Source organism: Cnephaeus nilssonii (assembly GCF_951640355.1).
Source record: "Cnephaeus nilssonii genome assembly, chromosome: X".
Lineage (NCBI taxonomy): Eukaryota > Metazoa > Chordata > Mammalia > Chiroptera > Vespertilionidae > Cnephaeus > Cnephaeus nilssonii.
The window spans coordinates 3,284,993-3,309,080 of record NC_137071.1 but is presented as its reverse complement, the minus strand read 5'-3'; the positions used below and the strand labels follow the sequence as shown (position 1 = coordinate 3,309,080).

The 24,088-nt window shown below is 44.0% G+C and overlaps 1 protein-coding gene across 1 annotated transcript in view; it reads right to left on the bottom strand.

The window, feature by feature from the left end:
- Positions 1 to 8,582: 8,582 nt before the first annotated feature.
- The window catches only part of EGFL6 (EGF like domain multiple 6), a gene marked incomplete at both ends in the record, with an annotated part of 34,031 nt that continues 18,525 nt past the window's right edge, over positions 8,583 to 24,088 (bottom strand). The window contains 6 exons of the mRNA XM_079765650.1: positions 8,583 to 8,633; positions 10,529 to 10,848; positions 13,959 to 14,081; positions 16,611 to 16,745; positions 18,927 to 19,046; positions 22,370 to 22,489. Coding sequence (XP_079621776.1) covers positions 8,583 to 8,633; positions 10,529 to 10,848; positions 13,959 to 14,081; positions 16,611 to 16,745; positions 18,927 to 19,046; positions 22,370 to 22,489 — 869 coding nt within the window. The remainder of the gene's footprint in view (positions 8,634 to 10,528; positions 10,849 to 13,958; positions 14,082 to 16,610; positions 16,746 to 18,926; positions 19,047 to 22,369; positions 22,490 to 24,088) is intronic.

Here is a 24,088-nt window from a genome sequence, read left to right as displayed (position 1 = left end):
CACATTTCAAGTACTCAGTTGCCTATGTAGCTAGTGGCTACCATATTGGATAACAGTTCTAGAACATATGCTAATACAGATAATGCTTAGATACACACCTATACCTCTAGCTTCTGAATACATACCAAAAATAGAGTGTATACAGCGCCAGCAAGAGTATGCATGTAAAAGCTTGTTATTATTAACTAGTACTACAGTATGTGCAAGGTGCACGCATTTGGCCTTAACCCCAAAGAGTGGAAGACCAGAGAAAATTTTCCAGAAGTTTACAAATTAGCAGTAACTTAGATCTGTTGAGAACTTTAGATCTAAGATCTAATCCAGCTACACAGGGAGCCCCTTCCTCTAGGGAGCGAAATGCCAAATGTCCGTAGGGGCGTCTCGGTTTCTGAACTGTCAATACTGCGCTAGGGGACGATCCCTAGCAAAGGTGCAGGGCCAGTGAATGGAAGGGACACTCCAAGGGCCCGCCCTGGCCCGGGTTCGGGTTCCAGTGGGTGGGGTGGAGCGACAAGCAAAGCCTGCAGCAAACCGTTCTGGGGTGACAGCCTGGCACCCAACACAAGCAGGGGCGGCCCCGAGGGATCTGCCCACCCCGGGGTCCTCGGGCGGAGGGGACAAAGCAACGTTGGGCCTGCCCCGCCCGCGCACCAGGACTCCCCTGGGCAGAGCCCCAGGCGAACCCGGGGCGTGGCTCACCCAGAAGAGCCGGCTGAGCGCAGAGCCCTCCTCGGCCTCCGAGTCTAAAGTGAACTTCCGGTTCCCAGGGCGGGACCACCAAGGTTCAGCCAATCAAAGCCCGCAGACTGGAAAACACAGCCCGGATTCAGCACTTGCGTGCTAGGGAAATAGCGCCTGCGCACAGCGATCAGCGGCCGGGCAGGTTTGGGCCGCTCGCTGGAGGCGGTAGGCCCAGGGCCAACAGTGCAGCATGCGGGCACGGATTGAAAAAACTAGTGCGGGTGTTGTTTCTCAGCAGCAATTTGTGGAACTACTCTGCAACGTTCCATTTCTGCTTCCAGTCAAGACAGTGCTCAGCTAAATGTTGACAAAACTTTGGACAAATTGCTAATTACCTATTTAACGCAGAGATTAATTCCACGAGTATTTAATGCACCCCTAGCATGCACCAGCTAATGCGAAAGGAGTAGACATTCATTAAGTAGCCACTAATCACCTGTGCACATCTTCCCCTGCAAAGGTTCAATAAAACCAAAGTGATGGTACAACTCTAAGGGGTCCTCAAACTACGGCCCGCGGGCCACATGCGGCCCGCCGAGGACATTTATCTGGCCCGCTGGGTGTTTTTGCCGCCGCAGCCTGTCCTGCTTAGCAGCCGACTTAGCAGTGTGCATAGGAATTTGTTCATAGTTTTTTTTAAAACTATAGTCCGGCCCTTCAACGGTCTGAGGGACAGTGAACTGGCCCCCTGTTTAAAACGTTTGAGGACCCCTGACCTAGAGAATGTGGCTCCCTTCTTTGCTGACCCCCTCCTATAAGACAACTTGGGGGAGGGTTCAAGGAAGCATGGGTCTGCTCTGGATTGGATGCTGTCAGGAAGCAGGGCAATTCTAAGACGGAGCAATGTAATAAACCTCACCTAGAAGAAGGGAAGACAAGACCAAGACTAAAGCTGTAATTAGAAAAAAAAAAAAAATATATATATATATATATATATATATATATATATGAGCAGCAGTAACTCAGTTTAAAAAAACGGTTGAAATACTGCAGGTCCATTCTGGATGTAACCTAAGAGACTTTAGTTGCAAAAGTTGATTGCTATAAGATTGTCTCTATCACAAGAACAAAGTGAGACATCTGTAAATTGATTTTATTGGACAGGCTGGGCTCTGTAGGGCGAATGGAAGAAGAAACAATTTTCTCTCACCACTGCCTTGAAACAAGCTTTGTGGGCTCTCTCCCCTTTGTGGGCTCCTCCACGGCTGGATCTTGAGGCTTTTCCAATTACTTTCAGGTTTAAAGAAATCATCTTAGTTTTAGGTTACTAAAATCCATTCTAACCTAATGTAAAGAATTCAATTACTCATCCCATTCAAAGCTTCGACCTTCCCTTCGCTCAGGTGTGGTTTGTAACTCTGGAACAGCAAAGAGAAACACATATGAAGGGCTAGCAAGTCTGGTTTTAATAACTTCTTGGTGTAGCTCATAGGATGGAAATTTAGAGGCAATGAAACAATATTTATACTACTTGGTTACTGGGATGCTTCAAAATTCCATTTAATCAGAAAAATATAGGAAAAGTACAAAAAAAAATGGGATGAAAGGATGCCAACTCTATTCAAAGACCTGCCCACTCGACTGCCTTTTGCACTGTGGTTAGGAAATCTGAGCTGAAGCCTACCACTGGGATTTCATTTGGTCAGAGTGGCTTATTACCAGGAAGAGTACAGTCTGCCAGTGAATCTGGACAGACTGTTCCATGAAACGCCTCTTCATTTTGGTTCTCAGCAGTTCATCCGAGTAGGAAGACATAAAAACTGAACTAAAAATCACTGGCCCGTGCTGCTTCCTTGTCTTTTGTTCTTGCACCATGTAGCTTCAAGGCTCATTCTCACGGACTAACTGTACTCACCACCCACAGCCCCCTTTCATGGTATAATCTGGGAGTGCTGCCATAGGGGCCATTAATCAAAAATGACAAGATAACAGATGACATGATACTGTACACAGAGAACCCTAAAGACTCCACCAAAAACCTACTGGAACTGATAAATGAATTCAATCAAGTAGCAGAATACAAAAGAAATATCCAGAAATCACTTGCATTTTTATACACCAATAATGAACTATCAGAAAGGGAAACTGAGAAAACAATCCCATTTATAACAAAAAATACCTGGGAATTGCCCTAGCCAGTTTTCTCAGTGTTTAGAGTGTTGGCCCATGGACTGAAGGGTTGATGATTCGATTCTGGTCAAGGGCAGGCACCTCGGTTGCAGGCTCAATCCCCAGCCCCAGTCAGGGCACGTGTGGGAGGCAACCAATTAATATGTCTCTCTCACATCAATGTTTCTCTCTGTCTCTCCCCCTTGCTTCCACTCTCTCTAAAAATCAATGGGAAAATATCCTTGGATGAGGATTAACAACAACAAAATACCTGGGAATAAATTTAACCAGGGGTGTAAAAGACCTAAGGACTAGTTTTGTTTTTTTAAAAAAATGTTTTTATTGCTTTCAGAGAGAGAAAGGGAGAGAGTCAGAAACATCAATTATGAGAGAGAATCATGGATCCGCTGCTTCCTGCACGCCCCCCACTGGGGATGGAGCCCGAAACCCAGGCATGTATCCTGAGAATTGAACTGTGTCCTCCTGGTTCATGGGTCGATGCTCAACCACTGAGAAACACTGGCCGAGCTCATATACTAGTTTTTATTAGTTGTTCTTAGTTTCAAAACTGACCCAAACATCAACTAAGTTTCTAGTTGCTAAAGAAAACAAAGGCATCAACTCGTTTGTCATGACAAGGGTACATCATTTAGACTGGTATGTTGGCATGTACTAAATCCCAGCTTTTATGTGATATGGTCCACATGGGAACTTCGGTGGGCTTGGGTCAGCAGCTTTTAGCCCACTTTCTGAAAAGCTAATTAGTTACCCCAATCTGCCCTAGCAGGGAGCAGCCACATGACCCAGGCTGGCCCACCTGCCCACCCCTCCCCAGAATGTGAATTTTGAGCAGAAGATTTGAGGGCCATCAGAAAATGTTATAGTTAAAGTTACACTTGCAGCTGTTTATTCCTGACACTTGAGTTATCTTTTAAGGGTAGCCTCCCTTCATTTGTCAGAGACCAGCAGAACAGGACATAGGACCAGTAAGCGTTGATAGAAGAGAATGAAAGTTCTGCAAGATTGGATTCATATGTATGTATACACACACACACACACACACACACACACACACACACACACATTTCAGAGAGGAAGGAAGATGAGAATCATTGATGGGCTGCCTCCTGCACCCCCCCCCACTGGGGATCGAGCCCGCAACCCAGGCATATGCCCTTGACCGGAATCAAACCCGGGACCCTTCAGTCCACAGGCCGACGCTCTATCCACTAAGCCAAACCAGCTAGGGCAAGATTGGATTCTTCAAGATCTCAGTGGTGACTGAATTGTAAGGTTTTGGGTATCCAGAAAGAAGCATGAGTCCACCAGACACTGGAAAAGGGAGAAATGGAGCAATGGGGGGTGGGAGGGTGGGGGGCTGAAACCGGTTTGGCTCAGTGGATAGAGCGTCGGCCTGCGGAATGGAAGGTCCCAGGTTTGATTCTGGTCAGGGGCATGTACATTGGTTGCGGGCACATCCCCCGGTGGGGGGTGTGCAGGAGGCAGCTGGTCGATGTCTCTCTCTCATCGATGTTTCTAGCTCTCTATTCCTCTCCCTTCCTCTCTGTGAAAAATCAATAAAATATATTTTTAAAAAAAGTCCTTTTAGCTGTAAGTTTCCCTGGTGGCAGCCACATACATATGCTCATAGGCTGCCACAAGGGGGCACTGCTGGAACTCTGAGAAAGGGTCTCAAAAATGAATGGTGCAAGTGGAAAGCCTCACTTTGAGCAGGAGAGCTGTGTGACTGCAGCTTGGACTCATGAGGAAAAAGATTTTTAAAAGGACAGTGACAGCAAGGAGGTTGATGGGCACTGGAATAGAGGAGGTCAAAGACCTGTGAGGCCAGGATATTGGATGGGTCATTTGCACAGATTGATTGATGACAATGGCTAGCAAGGACAGAGGGCTGGAAAGCTCCTTAATGGCACCTCCAATGAACAGTGGCTTTTACATGGAAATCAAGAAATAAGAGACTGTAAACAAGAGTAGGACGAGGAGAATGGCACCTTCAACTCCAGACCCTGATATGTGTGTGCTGTGGGAGGATGAGTGGCAGCCATTTGATCAAGCTACAGGGGTAGAAGTGACTATGGGAGACTCAGTTTAGCTAAGGCTGAGAGATGGAGGAAGACATCACTGGCATGAATTAAGATGTAGCAGAGTTTGTTCACCAGACTGTGGAGTATGTGTGATGGGGGAGGGGCAGAAACAGTGAGAGTTAGTGTCCAGAAGAGGAAGCTCATAACAGTGTGGGGATGAGAGAGTGCGAGAGCATGGATGACATGGGGGTGGGGGGTTGGACATTGGATCATGGCCAGGGTCAACAGATAGGGGAGTCATGGCTGAATTAGCTGACCTTAGATTTCCCCAAAGGAAGCAAAGTATGATTTGGTGCTGGTGCAGGTTAGAGCTCCATGACACTACAGGCTGTTGGTTGGAGTTTAAAACAATATGTTGGTATTTTATTTATTTATTTATTTAACTGTATGAGAATATTTATTTGGTAAATCACAGAAGTAGAAATAATTCCTATCCCTGTGGGTGTGGCTCAGTGGTTGAGCGTCGACCTATGAACCAGGAGGTCATGGTTTGATTCCTGGTCAGGGCACATGCCAGGGTTGCAGGCTCGATCCCCAGTAGGGGATGTGCAGGAGGCAGCCGATCAATGATTCTCTCTCATCATTGATGTCTCTCTCTCTCCCTTCCCTTCCTCTCTGAAACTAATAAAAAATATTTTTTAAAAAAGAAATAATTCCTAGAAGAAATGGGTTTAAAAAACAAGTTATAGAGGTAGGAAGGGCTCTTGGAGTTTGGGAGTGAGGAAGGGATGGGGCAGGGGGAGGACGGGGAAAAGAAAGGGAAAGGCGTGGGCATGCTCCTGGAAGGGAGAGCACCAATATGTTGGTATTTAATGGTCTAAAAAGTTAATCCCCAAGACTATGGTCTTGTGTTGAAAATGGCAGAAGTAGCCCCCGGGGAGCAGGGAGAGTGGTCACCTGAGTCTGGATTCTGCTTTGTTTGAAATCCTAGGTAGGCCAACAAAGGATGTTTTTTCTTTCACTTAATAAAATATTGAGCAGTGACTCGTCTGAGCAGCGGTAGAGATGCCATAATGTCGTCAGTGACCCAGGCTTCCTCCAGCTATGCACTCCTTTATAGGGTGTGGTCCTTGCCCTCATGATCACCAAGTACCTCACAGAGTTGCTGCCTTCACAACCACATTGAAGGCAGGAAGAAGGAAGAAGAGAAATGGCAAAAGTGTGCTGCCAGCTGAGAGCCTTCTTTAATGATCCCTTCTGGAAGCCTAACAATGCTTCAGTGGCCTCCTCCAACTGAAAGAGATTTTGAGAAATGAAGTCCTTTAGTTGAGTACATTGCCCTCTAACCCCCAAATATATTTATATACTAAAGGCTCAGTGCACGAATTCATGCATGGATGGGGTCCCTCGTGGTGGCCTGCGGAGATAGGGCCCCAGCTTGCGCCTCCAGCCTTGCAGCCCCACAGCCCCGCCTGGCACCCCGCCTTGGCCTGGCGCTGCCCCTCACCTGCTCCACCATCCCCACCCCCCACCCCTGCGGCTGGTCGCCATCTATGGGGCGATTGGTGGGGCGATCGGGCCCCACTTGCACCCACCTTGACCCAGCGCTGCCTGCTCACCTGCTCCACCATCCCACCACAGTCCCACTCTTGTCGGGGCCCATTGGGGCTGGCAGCGCCTCCACAACCGCCTGCCATGTTTTGCACCTCCCCCTGGTGGTCAGCACACGTCATAGAGAGCAGTGGAACTCCTGGTCCAACAACCACCGGATAGGACAATTTGCATATTAGGCTTTTATTATATAGGACGGTTATATTAGTAAAGGAAAGGGTGAGAATGGATACTGGATATGTAACTAGAAGTCTCTGCTACACATATTAGAGAAACATGAAGTATTAGCTTTATGCATTGTTTTTATCCATGTATAACCTGATTCACAGGCCTCCCTATTTCATTTTTGGTTCAACATCTCTTCCTTCATTTTTTAAAAATATATTTTTATTGATTTCAGAGAGGAAGGGAGAGGGAGAGATAGAAACATCAATGATGAGATAGAAACATCAATGTGCCTCTTGCACACCCCTTACTGGGGATTAAGCCTGCAACCCGGGCATGTGCCCTTAACCAGAATTGAACCTGGGACCCTTCAGTCCGCAGGCTGACACTCTATCCACTGAGTCAAACTGGCTAGGGCACATCTCTTCCTTTAATCTGGATCACTGGGACACTGTCTTTTATTACAAATTCTCCCCCCTATCTTTTATTCTAAGGCACAACTATGGTCTCAAATTTCTTTGATCACTGGATAGAAAGTCTTCTTCAGATTCTACAGCAGTATTTGAAACCATATGTATCAGTTAGCTTTTGCTGTGTAACAAACCAATCCAAATTTTAATGTCTTAAAATAACCATTTTATTCTCTCTTACAATTCTGTGGGCTGATTTGATGTAGCTGGGGCAGGTTTTCAACTGGTCTCAATAGAAAAACTGTTTTTGAGGGTTTCTGTAACTACCAGTTCTCAAACAGATACAGCTACAGTCCCGTGTAGACCTTGTGTGCTAAAATTACTGCACACTAAAGAAAAACAATTTGTTTCCCTACCCTCCCACAAGAGTTTCAGTATAAAAAACTTGAAGAGACTACAAATTTTAAAGATTATTAAGTGGGCCACCTTCTCTCTTTCCTTACTCTTATGGCCCAATGCCTTCATTGCTTTTAGGAGAGGTCAAGAAAATATATGGAGAACCTTCTATTTGGGAGCTACCTTGGAGCTATTTGTGACTGAGAATCTTAAAGCAGAGTATCCTTTCATCCTAAGAGAATTCACTCAGGATTCATTACCATACAAAGCTGTTACTGGATTTGGAAGAAAAGAGAAATAGAAAAGAGGGTATCCATCTTTTTTTTAGTCCTGCTACTTGCTTAACTTAGTTTTAGGTTCTCTGAGGCCTTGAATTCAACAACTTATGCTAATTTGCATTGCAATTATGAAGCCTAATAAAGCAGCCATGTGTTCCCATAATAGAAAGTACTTTTAAGAAAATAAAGTATTTCCATAGAGAAAAGAATAAAAACCACATTTCCACAAAGCAAATAACCATACACATAACTAAACATAAAATCAAATTAGCATATTTTCTTACTTAGAAAAACAAACCATGACACGAGGCAATTATTTGGATATTAGTACAAAGAATTTAAACATACAAGTTTGGCTATAAAAGATCAGGGTAAGCAACTTAGGTAAAAGTCTATCTGTGATGTCATGGTTTCCAAGAAGTGCCCTAAAAGTCACACAATTAAACATTTTTCTGTGCTTTTTTTTTTCCTTGGTAATTCTAGAAATGTTGTATAGAGAGGTTCATCAACTCATATAGACAAATAAAATATATTGGGGGGAAAAGCTGAACTGACATTTCCACATTTTATCAATTCAGAAATGAATTTAAAGCACATAATGATGCATCTATACAAGAAAGGCAGCTTACAATAATGTTTCTATTGGTACATTACAATTTTTCAGTTTGTATTTTTTAAATGGAGGGGCATCTATGACATTATATAAAAAAAACAAACAGAGAACTGACATTAAAAGTCAAATATAAGGATATAAAAGACAACAGTAACATTCCAGCATCCACTGATAAAAAGGCCACCAGGACATTAGCCTGACACCAGCATGACACCGTCTACAGCAATTTCTCCGGTTTTGCCTTTGTATATTCTGCTTCAAAAGTGATCTAATAATGGAGAGAGAATAAAAAATTACTTCAAAATGTTCAAAACAATGAGATAATCAAACCATTGAACAGCTATTAAAGAGGACTAACTCATGTGTCTCTGTTGCACAGGAACTGGCTTTGACATTGAGTAGTAGGAATGTATTTTATTTTCCAGATGCCAGTTATCCACGCTGAGTGAGCTATGTTCAGAGGAAACAGGGTCACTGTAACACCGAAATGAACCTGAAGAGCCCTGTGAAGCTGAGAAGGGCAAGGTTTAAGAAGAAATTCTTGAATTCCCATTTAAAGAAATAAAAAGCAAAAATAAAAGAATATGAGTTTCTTTAAAAAATTGCTTGCCCAGCCAGCGTGGCTAAGTGGTTGAGTGTTGACATATGAACCAGGAGGTCATGGTTTGATTATCGGTCAGGGCACATGCCTGAGTTGTGGGCTTGATCCCCAGTGTAGGGCGTGCAGGAGGCAGCCGATCCATGATTCTCTCTTATCATTGATGTTTCTATCTCTTTCTCCCTCTCCCTTCTTCTCTGAAATCAATAAAAATTATTTTAGAAAAAAACTGGCTGGAAGAAATTTAATATTCCCTGTGAACATTTAATAGAAAACTATATAGTTGAAATATTGATTTTGGTAGTTTTGATATATTCAGATTTTGGTAGTTTGTAGTAGTACAGTTATTTTCCTTAACATATTGATTCACATATTCAGAAACTATCTGGCATGTCATTGTTTTCATGTGTTGACAAATGTTTAATAATAAGTTATAATCACTTTAATCTAAGATCTTTTTTAATAATCTACAGAGAAGCAGCAAGGTAGGGGGCGGTAACATGTCCCTTCTCACCAGGTTTTGGAAATATATTTTTGTGAGATTCTCACTCGCTATTAGGGGAGATGTTGTCATTGGCACACTAGTTCTTGGATGGGTGGTCCTGGGTCTACTCCTCACATGGTTAAATGCAACGGTCACGGGGCCAAGAAGAGACAAGGCAAAATATAGAGGGAGCAACAGATGCCCAGTGAGAATGAGATGGAAAGTCTCAGTGTGGGGGTTCAGGGCGGGTTAATAGGAAAACTGTCCTGTATGGGCTGGGACTTAGGGTGGGTTCTGTCGTCATCCAGTTCGTGGAGAAAACTAAAGCTTATGCTCTACTTCAGGGGTCCTCAAACTTTTTAAACAGGGGGCCAGTTCACTGTCCCTCAGACCGTTGGAGGGCTGGACTATAGTTTAAAAAAAACTATGAACAAATTCCTATGCACACTGCTAAGTTGGCTGCTAAGCAGGACAGGCTGCGGCGGCAAAAACACCTGGCGGGCCGGATAAATGTCCTCGGCGGGCCGCATGTGGCCCGCGGGCCGTAGTTTGAGGACCCCTGCTCTACTTATAACATTTTCTTCCCTACAATGGTCTCCTTTGGCTTTTAAAACAATAACCACACAACTGTGAAATTCTCCTTTCATTGAGCAGGCCTGTAAAAGGAACCTTCAAGAAGGAAAAATGTAGGGTTTGGCAGATCCATCTGGTAAGGGTCTCCCTGGTTTGGGGTTGAACTGCATGGAGGTCTGGGCAGCCAGACAGACAACTGGGCTTGCTGGACAAGCAGGCTGTCTTTGTGGGGAGTGGAATGAGCGGGTCTGTGTCAAACAGGACCCCCGCCCCCCAAGGTAAGGGAAAAGGACCCAGACTTCTTGTTGCCCACAGGAGCAAATTTGATTGCGCATCTGCAGAAGATGTTACATTCCAGACTTATAGAGAACCCTGCTTTTTAGGACTTAGAGCCAAACCCATTTCACTTAATGAGTGAAACTGTCTTTTCTTCTTTCATGTCCCAGAGAGACCACCACTCATTTTTCACAAAATGTGTAAAATAACAGAAGTGATACTCACAAAACACATCTCCTCGAAGGCTTCGTTCCTGCTCCACGTGGTTCTTCAGGGCTGTCTCCTCTCTTTTCTCTTCCTCCAGCCCCTCTTTCTTTCTCTCCTCATTCTCCCTTTTCCCTCCATTTGGGTTCCCATCTCTGGAAACACTCTCTTCAGAGTCAAAGGGCCGCAAGTTACCCTTCGGGGCAGGAGTCCCCGCAGGTTCTACGATGGTGTTTTTTATTTTTACCGTCTTTTTCATGCTGTTTTTGTGAGCAAGCAACTTCTTGATTCTGTCTTTGATGGTACCAGGTGCTCTGAGGACTTCCTTCACAGACTTTTCAGGGATAACTACAACAAACAATAACAGGTGAGAAGTTCCACCTTGGCCGATAATTAGATAACTCACAAAACAACAGAGCATTTGAAAAGTGTTCAAGTGCCGGAAATGAATACTTTCAGAATCAACCCACATGAGGCTCTACCATTTGATATTTTCAGAAGAACTATATCTGCACCTGTTTTAAGCAGTTATGTTATGGTAGTATCTTTTTAAAAATATTTTATTGATTTTTTACAGAGAGGAAGGGAGAGGTATAGAGAGTCAGAAACATTGATGAGAGAGAAACATCGATCAGCTGCCTCCCATACAACCCCCATTGGGGATGGAGCCCGCAACCAAGGTACATGCCCTTGACCAGGATCGAACCCAGGACCCTTCAATCCAAGGTCTGACGCTCTATCCACTGAGCCAAACTGGTTAGTGCTGTTATGGTAGTATCTTAACTATCTTAGAGCTCATACGTTTGTTTTGCTTCAGAGACTATGATGATGAATACCTGCTCCTACCAGGTTGGGCTACAGGTTCTAAGGTGATGGATTTTTCTGGGGGTCCTCTCATATTTCTGTTTTCACACAGATATTCTTTATAGCTGGTGTCATCCAGGTAGCCCTATCAATTTGTCCAAATTTGCTGTTCAAAGATTACAGCTATAGCATTAGGCTGGACCAGGTAAATGGTCAATAATGGGCCATTTGTGACCAATAAAAATTGTGCTTTATGGTTCAATGTGTATATACCTAATTTTTCTTCCCTGCTCTCTCTCCGCTTTGAATTTCTTAACCTCAATCCACTACTATCTAAAATGAAATAATTTTATTTATTGAATACTTATAGAGGCTTTTACATTTGCTGTTTTACATTCATTTCCTATTTCTCACCACTAGATTAAATTGTTTTAAAAAATGTACCTCTAGATTGATTCCTCATGCCCCCAGTGGATCAATGAAGAACGCAAGAGGTAGAAAAAAAGATCATTTAGCCCAACAACTTTGATTTATAGATGAGGCAACTGGGTCATGTTAAGTGACTTGCCCAAAGTCACTCAGATACCAAGGGGCTAGGATTTGAGGGTGAAGCAGATGAATGATTCTTTTTTTCCAGCCTATTTCCATGACAGATTTATTCCTACTCTAGGATTAAGGGTTACTTTTCTCTAGACTGGTTCAAATGCCTTGAAATCTAGAACCCAAAGATGCATGCCTCCTTTTCAGGGATCTACTCATGACAATTAAAGATATCTAACTAATGTAAGAAAAAGTAATTTTTAAAAATAAAAAACACTGCCCAGCCAGCATGGCTCAGTGGTTAAGCATCGACCTATGAACTAGGAGGTCACAGTTCGATTCCCAGTTAGGGCACATGCCCGGGTTTCCGGCTCGATCCCCAGTGTGGGGCGTCCAGGAATCTCCCTTTAAAGTGAAATAAATAAAAATATTTTTAAAAATTAAAGACACTAAAAAAATTAAAAACACCGATCTTTAAAATCAAATATATTGTCCTTTTATAAAATATCTAGGCATGTGCTGGTCTAAAACTAATAACAGCTGAACCAATTTATTCAATTCTACTACTTGGATATAGTTTAGAGGAAAATGAAATAAGGGAGTAGACATCAACTTTAGTCCCTGAAAAGAATACTATCCAAGAAATTGGAAATAACATTTTTCTTGGCAATGTTTTAATCTCTTCTGTTCAATTCCTTCTTCATTACTTGGTTGATTCACTCTGTACCAAAGTGGTAGAAAAATATACAAGAAGTCCACAATATTTTTGGGCAAGCAAAAGGAGAAAGAAAAAATGCTTTGAAAATATGCATGCTCTTAATTAATACATTGCTTTTACTTTGAAATCAATCTAAGGCTGTTATAACAAGAGCTACATTTCCCTATTCAATGAAATGTCCTAGTTATTTACCAATGTGACAGCCTATAGTTATAGGTTCGAAATCAACTACTACTAATACAAGTAAGGCTTCATTACTCATTTTCCTGACCTTCAGAGGGCCTGTTTTGACTTCTTTGCCGGAGGTCGCATGCTAAGTTTTGATTGTAATATGCTGATCAGATATAGACCTTCCCCTGGAGGCCCCACTGTGTAATTCTGCACATGGTTCCCTGAATCTTTTCCCAGGATCCAGCACGAAGATGAACAGGAAACACCCATTCCCTAGAAATTTCCTTTATGCAATCAGTAACGTAAAACTAAGGACCTTTAATAAATAATGAGGAGAGGGTTGCAACCTACACCAGGCAAACTGAAACATCTGCTTTCAGTTTCTGCTTTGAAGTTTTGATTTTTTCCTTTTGGAAAAAAAAATCAAGCCACAAGAACTTTGTGGTGCCAACAATTTCATTTCCTTAGTATGTTAAGAGGAAGCTGGGGCAAGGATATGGAACCCATGCATAGGCATGACCATGAAGATATGGCTTTACCTGAGTATTGCTGTTTCAAATGTGACATAACTGATTTTTTTCACGTTAGAATTTCTTGATTATTGCATCATCTTCTTGAGAATATAAAAATGTGGGAGGAAGTTGCAGTAGGAGGGCCTTTGACACATTGGGGGATCTCAGACATAAAAACAGGGAATTCCAAGGATTTCAGATTCACAAGACAGTCTTCTGTAGATGAAGTTGGCAATTTCTCTGGGGGAGATTTGAGATTTCTTTATATACCCATTTTTCCCCCAGCTGGCATGGCTCAGTGGTTGAGCGTCGACCTATGAACCAGGAGGTCATGGCTTGATTCCCGGTCAGTGCACATGCCCAGGTTGCAGGCTGGTTCTCCAGTGTGGGGTGTGCAGAAGGCAGCCGATCCATGATTCTCTCCCATCATTGATGTTTCTATCTCTCTCCCTCTCCCTTCCTCTCTGAAATCAGTAAAAATATATATTAAAAAAATAAAAAATAAGTAAATAAATAAATAGATAAATAAATAAATGTAGTGCCTGCAACTTCAGTGTTGGAGTATTGGAGATGTGGTCCAATTAGCAGAGAAGACAAGGCTGAGGCCGAGTTAAATTTTCAAACACTGCAGGCTAACTGATGAAGGGAGGAAGGAGACATGGAGAGAATGCTTCATTGGAAGAGCTTAGACACCGTGACCAAATGCTACTTACCGGAACACTGAAGTCCACTGCCTTTATATCCCTGCTTGCACTTGCACTTGAAGGATCCTTGGGTATTAAGGCAATTGGCGTAGAGGCTGCACGTATGGGTATTTACAGCACATTCATTTATATCTAAAAATGTGAACAAGCTTGTAGTAACAGGGCATGCTGAAAGACTACCATCTTGGGCCAACCATCAACATTGCCAACAAACCAAGTGTGGCCACAGAACTGCGAGGTGTTCATAACCCCCAGTGCGTTGGCCCGGAGCCCCAGCTTGCCAGACACCCGGTAGGTAGGGCGTGTGTCTGTAGCTCACCACCCCCAGCAATCTTATCTGCTTATCAATCCTGCTGAAATCTGTAAGATGTGTAGGTTGTTTTCTTAACTGTCCCCTCTGTCTAATTTAGAACTAAATCACAATATCAGGAAATACATTCTATACAGGGAAAGGTTTGGAATTCCTAACTAACAAAGGACAAGACTGGCCAGGAACCATCGACATCATCTGCATATATAGGCATTTTGTTCAAAGACTGCAGACTGCCAGGAGCAAGGTCAGGCTGGTCTGAGCTTGTCTGCTGGATTTAGACTAGGAAAGCTGACCAAATTCCACCCAGGTGAGAAGTGCATTAGCCCGCTTCTCCGCCCGCTTTCTAGCTCTGCTTTTGTAGACATACGCACACGAAATAGTCTACTGTTTTTAATTTAGCCACAAAGGGAGCTCAGAGGCTAATCTCAATCACTTTTGTTGTTGTTAATCCTCACCTGAGGATATTTTTCCATTGACTTTTTTGGTATTTATTTATTTATTATTCCATTGATTTTTAGAGAGAGTGGAAGGGAGAGGGAGAGACAGAGAGAGAAACATCGATGTGAGAGAGACACATCAATTGGTTGCTTTCCACATGCATCCCTACCAGGGCCAGGGATCGAGCCTGCAACCAAGGTATGTGCCCTTGACCAGAATCAAACCCAGGGCCCTTCAGTCTGCAGGCTGATGTTCTATCCACTGAGCCAAACCAGCTAGGGCTCATCTCAATCACTTTTAAAATCACAAAAAGATTTGTTTCCTTTGGAAGCTCTCCATGCCTGTCCTGTGGAACCTCCCTGTGGGTATCAGGGAACAGGCTTCTGCTCTGTGACATGGCATCACCCATTACAGAGTTGGACGGGTCTGCAGCAGGGTGTGGGGTCCAAGCCCACAAGAAACAGGGGCTTTACCAGCCTGTTTGGGGTGGTCTTTGCGTTTGAGAAGATCTCACGGAAGAGCTGTGGAAGCTTCACAGGACAGTTCAAAACTCAGGAATTGAGTGTTGCCCCAACATGATAACACAGGATGCATCCTGGGTGCAAGGTTACATGAATTCTGACTTTTCCCCCAACTGTTAGCTTTCCGTGTCATGTGCACATTTGCTACACATATCATGTGACTAGAATTCTACAGGGGCCTAAACTCTCCTTCACTATAGGACCCCACGTTATATCAGGGCCATGGGAATGCATCCAAGGGCTCCACAGATACCCCATTTCTCATGCTCATTGAGACTTGGAATCCCTTCACAAGGGATAAGTATTTTATTTCACACAGATCAGGCCTACCGCTGCCTGATACCAGAATCTGAGCAGAGTGGTTTTGGTGACCCTGGAAGGGAACATCTTAGGGATGTGGAGCTCGAATCACGAAAGGGCTGAAGGAGGAGAGGCAAGAGCACGTGCCTTCATCTCCTTCAGCTGTTTCTCCAAAGCCACCCCTGCTGGAAACTGCCATGAACAGATCACTGAGATCAAGATTAAACAGGCCTTGTTACTCTTCCTTTTATCAAATATAAAAACTTCTTTATTGTTCCCATTTTTAGGTATGTACGTGGACAAAGAATGAAAAATTAAAAGCAAAACCAAACAAATTTTTTGAAAAAGGCCTGGCTGATATTGCTCAGTGGTTGAGCATCGACCTATGAACCAGGAAGTCACAGTTCGATTCCCTGTCAGGGCACATGCCTGGGTTGTGGGCTCCATCCCCAGTGTGGGGCATGCAGGAGGCAGCTGATCAATGATTCTCTCTTATCATTGATGTTTCTAGCTCCCTCTTCCTCTCCTTTTCTCTCTCTGAAATCAATCTTCTATATATATAAAAGCCTAAATGACCGGACGGTAGCTATGACATGCACTGACCACCAGGGGGCAGACGCTCAATGCAGGAGTTGCCCCCTGGGGGTCAGTGCACTCCCACAGCCAACCTCCTGTGGCTGGCCAACCTCCTGCAGTCCCTCCCCCCCGCCGGCCGCCCCGAATGGCCCCATTTGCCAGCCAGGCTGAGGGACCCCACCTGTGCATGAATTCATGCATCAGGCCTCTAGTAATAACATATTTTATATTTTTAAAAAAAGACCACAAAACTTATCTCAAGATATTTGCCCCCATAATAGAGCTATCCAGACTGAAGTTCCTTAGTTTAAATCTTTACTGACCTGACTTCCTATAATTCATGGCGTCAGAGTTCCCTAAATGCCAGACTTGTAAAAAATGTAACTGTTTCTGTCGTTCAGCTGGTTGGTACCCTAGATTGTTCAACTAATAGACTGAATTGAAATAGTTGTAGAGAAAGCCTACATGTTTGGTGGGGACAGGGAAAAAGAAAAAGGTGCCACCAGATCTTACCTACACAGTCATACCGGCCACTGATATATTTCAGTTCGAAACCAACATGACATTTGCAGTAGTAGCTTCCAAATGTGTTCACACATCTCCGATTGTAGGGGCAGACAGCTTCGCCAGAGGCACATTCATCGATATCTAGGATGGAGAACCAGAAGGTGTCAGTGACAGCAAGAAAAACACTCTCCCTCTGAAATACACACGCACGTGCACGCACACGCACACGCACACGCACATTACATGTTTGCTGAGTGGATTAATATTTTTCCCGCTCTGTAAACTGCATAGCATACACAATTTTTGAAAACAATCAGATAGCTACACTTTAAGCCAGGGGTCCTCAAACTTTTTAAACAGGGGGCCAGTTCACTGTCCCTCAGACCGTTGGAGGGCTGGACTATAGTTTAAGAAAAGCTATGAACAAATTCCTATGCACACTGCACATATCTTATTTTGAAGTAAAAAAACAAAACGGCAAAAACACCCGCATGTGGCCCGCGGGCCGTAGTTTGAGGACGCCTGCTTTAAGCAAACTGAATACACAAACATTTAAATTGTGCATTTTACAAAATAATTATTTCATTAGCAAGCTCTCCCAAGTCCTGAAATATTGACCCAAATCACAGAAATGTGGTTTCCTAAGAATAGACTTATTACACAAATTGTGGGTCAAGCCCGACCGGTGTGGCTCAGTAGTTGAGTGTTGACCTATGTACCGGGAGATCATGATTTGATTCCTGGTCAGGGCACATGCCTGGGTTGTGGGCATGGTCCCCACTAGGGGGCATGCAAGAGGCAGCCGATCCATGATTCTCTGTCGTCATTAATGTTTCTATCCCTCTCCCTCTCCCTTCCTCTCTCGGAAATCAATTTAAAAAAAGATTTTTAAAAAGACTCAGATTTTGATTTCACTTTCAGATATCAAATCAAATAGATATTGTGTTGTTATTTTAGAATGGTGCTGGCTTACTGTTTCTTTTGCATTCTTTTTTAAAAAGTAAATTTTATTGATTTTTTACAGAGAGGAAGGGAGAGGGATATAGCGTTAGAAATACCCATGAGAGAGAAACATCAATCAGCTGCCTCTTGCACACCCCCTACTCGGAATGTGCCCGCAACCAAGGTACATGCCCTTGACCAGAATCGAACCTGGGACCCTTCAGTCCGCAGGCCGACACTATCGACTGAGCCAAACCTGTCAGGGCTTCTTTTGCATTCTTAAAATAATCAATAAATAAGTGATGGACTGACAACAATTATTTTTCAGTGATTACTTTCCTGTACATCCTCTTCTCCTTCCAATAAAAACAGCACCTGAATAATCAAAGACGTGGGGGGGCGGTGTGTGGATTCAGTTTTATCAGGAATTAGCCTTGTCATAGAAACCTTCTTTTACTACAGAATACTAAACTTGTCATTCTGATTAAAGCTGTTTGATTACTCTCAAAGAGTAGAGCCAAATTTTTAATTTACGTGATTAAAAAAAAGTGTTTAACTGATGTAGGACCTATTTGGCTGAGCTTTCTAAATGCAGTGTATCAAGTTATGTACATTTACGATAAACATCCAGCACCTTGAGTGAAAAATATTTCTATTATAGTAAGGAATTAAGAATATTAAATCATACTGATATTTCCTTATTTAAATAAATAAGATTAATAACTCAATGTTCTGACTTGGTTTGACATGGCTTAGTAATGCTCTGTGCTCCTTGCTCTAAATATTATGTATATTTGGTGCAATATAATTCAGTACAATACTATGAGGATATGCAATTTGGTGGCCAAAGTCACATGTGCAGGGTAAATATACTAAAAGAAAATTATTTCAAAATTTTTTTACACTATGGCATTAGGCAACTCCCAAACAATAGAGAAGTGTTCTTTCTAGCATTCCAAAGTCTAAAGCATATGTGGGTAACAATGTTGTCTCAGAGCCGGACATAAGTCTGTACTTTTAGGAGCTTGCAATGTTTAGTCACCAAGCAGATTGTATCAGTGAAAAAGGAGGAATTGAGCTCTAGCTGGTGTTGCTAAGTGGATAGAGCATTGGCCTATGGACTGAAGGGTCCTCGGTTTGATTCCGGTCAAGGGCACATGCCAGGGTTGCGGGCTCGATCCCCAGTAGGGAATGTGCAGGAGGCAGCCGATCAATGATTTTCTCTCATCATTGATGTTTCTCTCTCTCCCTTCTCTCTGAAATCAATAAAGATATGTATATATTGAAAGTTAAGGAAAAAAAAAAGAAAAAGGAGGAATTGAGTAAAGGGATCAGTCAAGGACAGGGGACAGGGCGTGGAGGCGATGCCTGCTGCCTTACCGATGCAAACTCTTCCATTTGGGGCCAGGTGGAGTCCCGAGGACGGACACAGACACTGTGGCCCTTCCTCCGTGTCTTCACAGCTGTACTGGCAGTATGTCATGGCACACGTCCGAGAGTCTGGAAAAGTAGGCAAAGATGAGCCTCCTCCTGAGATGCCAAATAGTGCTTACTGAGAAACCACCTCCGAGTTCTGGGATGTTACATGTAACACATGGAATGGAATCTTTATATATAAAAGACTAATATGCAAAGTGTCCCCTTGGGCGTTCAATCAACCGGGAGTTCGATCGCTCGCTATGATGTGTGCTGACCACCAGGGGACAGCGCGGAATGAAGGAAGGCCCCGGCCAGCAGCCAATAGGGACCCTACCCTTGCACGAATTTTGTGCACTGGGCCTCTAGTTATAGGATAAGCTTCATTGTTTGAGACCCAAATGGAATCTGGGCACGGCAGTGCCTTGGTGGCCGCATGGTCTGTTTCAATGGCCAGTGTGTTGAATATGACTGTCTTTGGGTAGAACATGCACCCCTCAGTTACCAGGCTGCATCTGCCTCTCCTCCTGCCTGAGCTCTAATCACTTCTTTATGTCACCCGGCTGCTCTCTACAGGGTTGAAATGCAACCTCCGATGCTGGTGATCAATCTGAGTAATTAGGGTAGAAGAACCCATGCTAGACAGCTCTCCATGCATGTCTAGCCTCAATGAGAGAGTCACTTGAGATATGAGACTTGGTCTTTTAGGTACCAGTTTTAAAACATGTGGCAGACAATACTGATTGGCTGCTAGCCATTCTGGACCTCCTTTTCTCTTTATATTAACACTAGTAGCCCTGCACACGAATCCGTGTGCCAGTAGCTCGCCAGTAGCTCGCTGCTGCCCTCCAGTAGCTCTCCACCTGCTGCCCTGCCCTCCTGTAGCTCCCTCGACCCCCCTTGCTGCCCTGCCCCCTCCTGTAGCTCTCTGCTGCCCTCTTGTAGCTTGTTGCCCCACCCTCCTGCTGATCCATGATCTGGTCGTTATGCGGTCGGTCGTTATGCTTCACGGCGTAATGACCATTTGCATATTACATCTTTATTATATAGGATCATCGAGGCTGAAAAGCCAGATACTTATCTTTTCCCCAGTTTCCCTTGCAGCAAAGAGGAGGGACCATGTCACCCAGTTGTGGCCAAAGAGATATACAGATGAGCCTGCTGGAGGGAGTGGGGTTTTTGGAAAAGATGCTGCTGCACAATAAAAGGGACAGTCATGACAGAGGTGTCATTCACTGGCATCACTCCTTTCCCCTTTGTCTTGCCTCCCTTAAATGCACGTGTGATGTCTGGAGCTGCGGCAGCCATATTGTGACTCTGAGGCAACAAGTATGAGAATGAAATCAATACCCTGAGGATGGCAGGGACTGAGTCCTTGTTGAGCGGTTGGGAAACTGCCTGCCTTCGGCTATTTTAGCAAATAAGATGATTTAGCTGGATTTTTCTGTCGCTCATTGCTAAACATAACTTATCTCACAAAAATGCATTTCCTCAGCAGGAGTCCAGTACGTGTGGATCATAAGCTTCTACAACAGGAGAGCATGGCGAATATACTCCCTTCACCCACCCCATCCACGGCATGCCAATCACCCAGCTGCACAAGAGACTGCAGGGAGCCAGGTGCAATAAAATCAGCATCCAGGAGAGCGGTCTGGGGCCCCGGGACACTCTGAGCTATAAACAGAGAGGCCCAGGCAACTTTTACATACACAGAAACAGACAAAGAGGGGGCAGCGCCAGATACACAGGCCGAGATAATGTAACAAACACCTACCGATAGTTATATTTCTAGTTTACTCTTCCTTCTCTTTAGTTGTCGTCTTTTAAAATTAATCTTCACAATTACCTAATTCTATCTTTCCATTTGGAGAAAGTTATCTTTTTTGGCACTGACTGGGCCTTCATGGAATGTTTTAGAAACATCCATTAGCATATATCTTTTCAGAAATGTTAAGTGACTACTATATAAGCCTGTCTAGTGGTTCCCCCGAGGGTGGGGGTGGGGCGGTTCTGGCGAAGTTCTATTTGGTAGTAGTTACACGGGTGCTCACCATATAAGAATTCATTTAGCCATGTATTTGTCTCTGGTGGGTTTCTGTTTAATTTATAATAGTAAGGGTTTTTAAAATATATATTTTATTGATTTTTTAGAGAGGAAGGGAGAGGGATAGAGAGTTAGAAACATTGATGAGAGAAACATCGATCAGCTGCCTCCTGCACACTTCCTATTGGGGATGTGCCCACAACCAAGGTACATGCCCTTGACCGGAATCAAACCCGGGACCCTTCAATCTACAGGCTGATGCTCTATCCACTGAGCCAAACCGGTCAGGGCGAGTAAGGATTTTTTAAAAGCCTCTTGAATGCCTGCTCTATCTCTTCAGCTTGCTGGCCAATGAAGAATCTAGGTGAGTGGTGGTGTTGGGGCACTTTGCCAAGGAGGGGCAGTCCATGGGTAAGCCAGGGGAGCAGTGAGCCCCGCATTAGCCAAAATTTTACAACAGCAGGAAAGCCCAGGACGGGCTGGGGAGTCCCCAGACTCTGCCACCACAGGAAGCTGGCAGAAGGCACAGGCTCCAGGCTTGTTGGGGGCTGCAGGGCATAGAAAGAGAAATGGGAAGAGGGGAGGGAAGCCGGGAGGCAGACAAGGAGGATGGGTTTACCTTTTAGCTGCAACATCAAACCTGCAAAGCTTTCCTTCTCAGTAAATGAATGGATACAGACTCTCACCCTCCCACAGGACATGGGTTTCTCTTGATCACAGAAGGGCTTTTCTTTCCAGGAATGTGAACCAGAGTGTATTTGCAACAAGAGTCACTAATCTTTGAGCCTGGGGCAAAGGGCGTGAGAAAGGTACTTGGTGGGACTGATATCCCAAGATGGAATTTAAATTTATCACCTTCCTGAAACAATATGCTTATTCTAGCCAACATGTTTATTTTCGTGAAGAAACCCAATACATCCCTGCATATACAGAGATACAGAATTTATTCTGTTCCTCAGCGACTCTTTTTATTTAATATCCACATCCATAGAGACAGAAAGCAGATGTGTCATTGTCTGAGGGATGGGGGTGACTGCTATTAAGGATGGTTTCCATTTTGGGGTGAAGATGTTCTGGAATTAGTGGTGATAGTTATACAATATTGTGAATATATAAAATGCCACTAAACCGTACACTTAAAAATGGTTAAATGGAGCATTCTATGTTATATATGTTTTACCACAATTTAAAAAAAAAGTACTCAAAGATGTTTTAGCCTGGGATGATGTTAGAGATTTTTCTGTGTGTTTTTTTGTTTGTTTGTTTGCTTTTAAATCACTCAAGTCAACTTTCCTCCAAGCATCAAATGGCAAAAGTTAAGCCTCAAAGGCTGACTGACAGCAGCCTGGCTGTTGACACTTACTGGCACATGTGGCATCCGGCATGAGCATGTGGCCACTGAGGCAAAAGCACTTGTAGCTTCCATGTGTGTTCACACATCTGTGTTGGCATGGCCTGGGTTTCTCTCCACACTCATTCACATCTGCAGGGGGTGGTGAGAACACGAGAAAGGTTCCCTGAATCCGGAAACATCCAGATGTGGAACTGGGTAATGCAAAGATGTTCAGGGAATGTTAAATGAGAACAGAAGATTGCAAAACCACCTATAAAGATCAATGCCAAACTTGTAAGAAATATAATATAAACCCGAGACAGTTTGGCTCAGTGGATAGAACATCAGCCCGTGGATTGAAGGGACCTGGGTTCAATTCCAGTCAAGGGCATGTACCTGGGTTGCAGGCGCGATCTCAAGCCATGGTTGGGGCGTGCGGGAGGCAACCAATCGATGTGTCTCTCTCACATCGATCTTTCTCTGTCTCTCCCTCTCCCTTCCACTCTCTCTAAAAATCAATGGAAAAATATCCTCAGGTGAGGGTTAACAAACATATATATAAAATAAAAATGCATAGAAAAAAAAGGCCTGGGAGGCTGCGCTCAAATGCTAATGATGGTTATCTCCAGATGGTGAGACTGTGACTTTCTTTTCTGTGCTTCTCAGTGTTTACTAAAAGAATTCTGAACATTAAGAATGAATAACCTGCCCAGCTGGTGTGGCTCAGTGGTTGAGTGTCAACCAATGAACCAGGAAGTCAAGGTTCGATTCCCGGTCAAGGGTACTTCCCAGATTGTGAACTCGATCCCCGGTGTGGGGCATGCAGGAGGCAGCCAATCAATGATTCTCTCTCATCACTGGTGTTTCTATCTCTCTCTCCCTCTCCCTTCCTCTCTGAAATCAGTAAAAATATATTTTTAAAAAGAATGAATAACTTTACTACAATAAAAGTGATACAGAAAGAAAACAAAACTTGAAAGTGATCCTGGGTAGAGGAGATTGTGTTTAGAAAATGAGAGAGACATCATGGATCGGCTGCCTCCTGCACGACCCCCACCCCACCCCCCGCTGCCACTGGGGATCAAGCCTGAAACTGGGGCATGTGCCCTGACCAGGAATCAAACCATGACCTCCTGGCTCATAGGTCAATGCTCAACCACTGAGCCACACCAGCCTGGGAGAGTGTGATTTTTTGTTTGTTTGTTAATCCGCGCCCGAGGATATTTTCCCATTGATTTTTAGAGAGAGTAGAAGAGAGAGGGAAAGACAGAGAGAAACATCCATGTGAGAGAAACACATCGATTGGTTGCCTCCTGTATGAGCCCTGACCGGGACCTGGGCTGGGGAGGAGCCTGCAACCGAGGTACATGTCCTTGACCGGAATCAAACCCAGAACCCTTCGGTCAATCAAACCCAGAACCCCACAGGCTGATGCTCTATCCACTGAGCCAAACCAGCTAGGGCGAGAGTGTGATTCTTTTTAAAAAAAATTGATTTAGGAGAGGAAGGGAGAAAGAGAAAGAGATAGAAACATCAATGATGAGAGAGATTCATTGATCAGCTGCCTCCTGCACGCCCCTACTGGGGATTGAGCCTGCAACCCGGGCATGTGCCCTTGACTGGTATCAAACCCGGGACCTTTCAGTCCGCAGGCCAACACTTTATCCACTGAGCCACACCAGCCATGGTGCGAGTGTGATTCTTGACGCAGCTCCCTCAAGCAGCTGGACTCGGTTTTAGGAAACACCT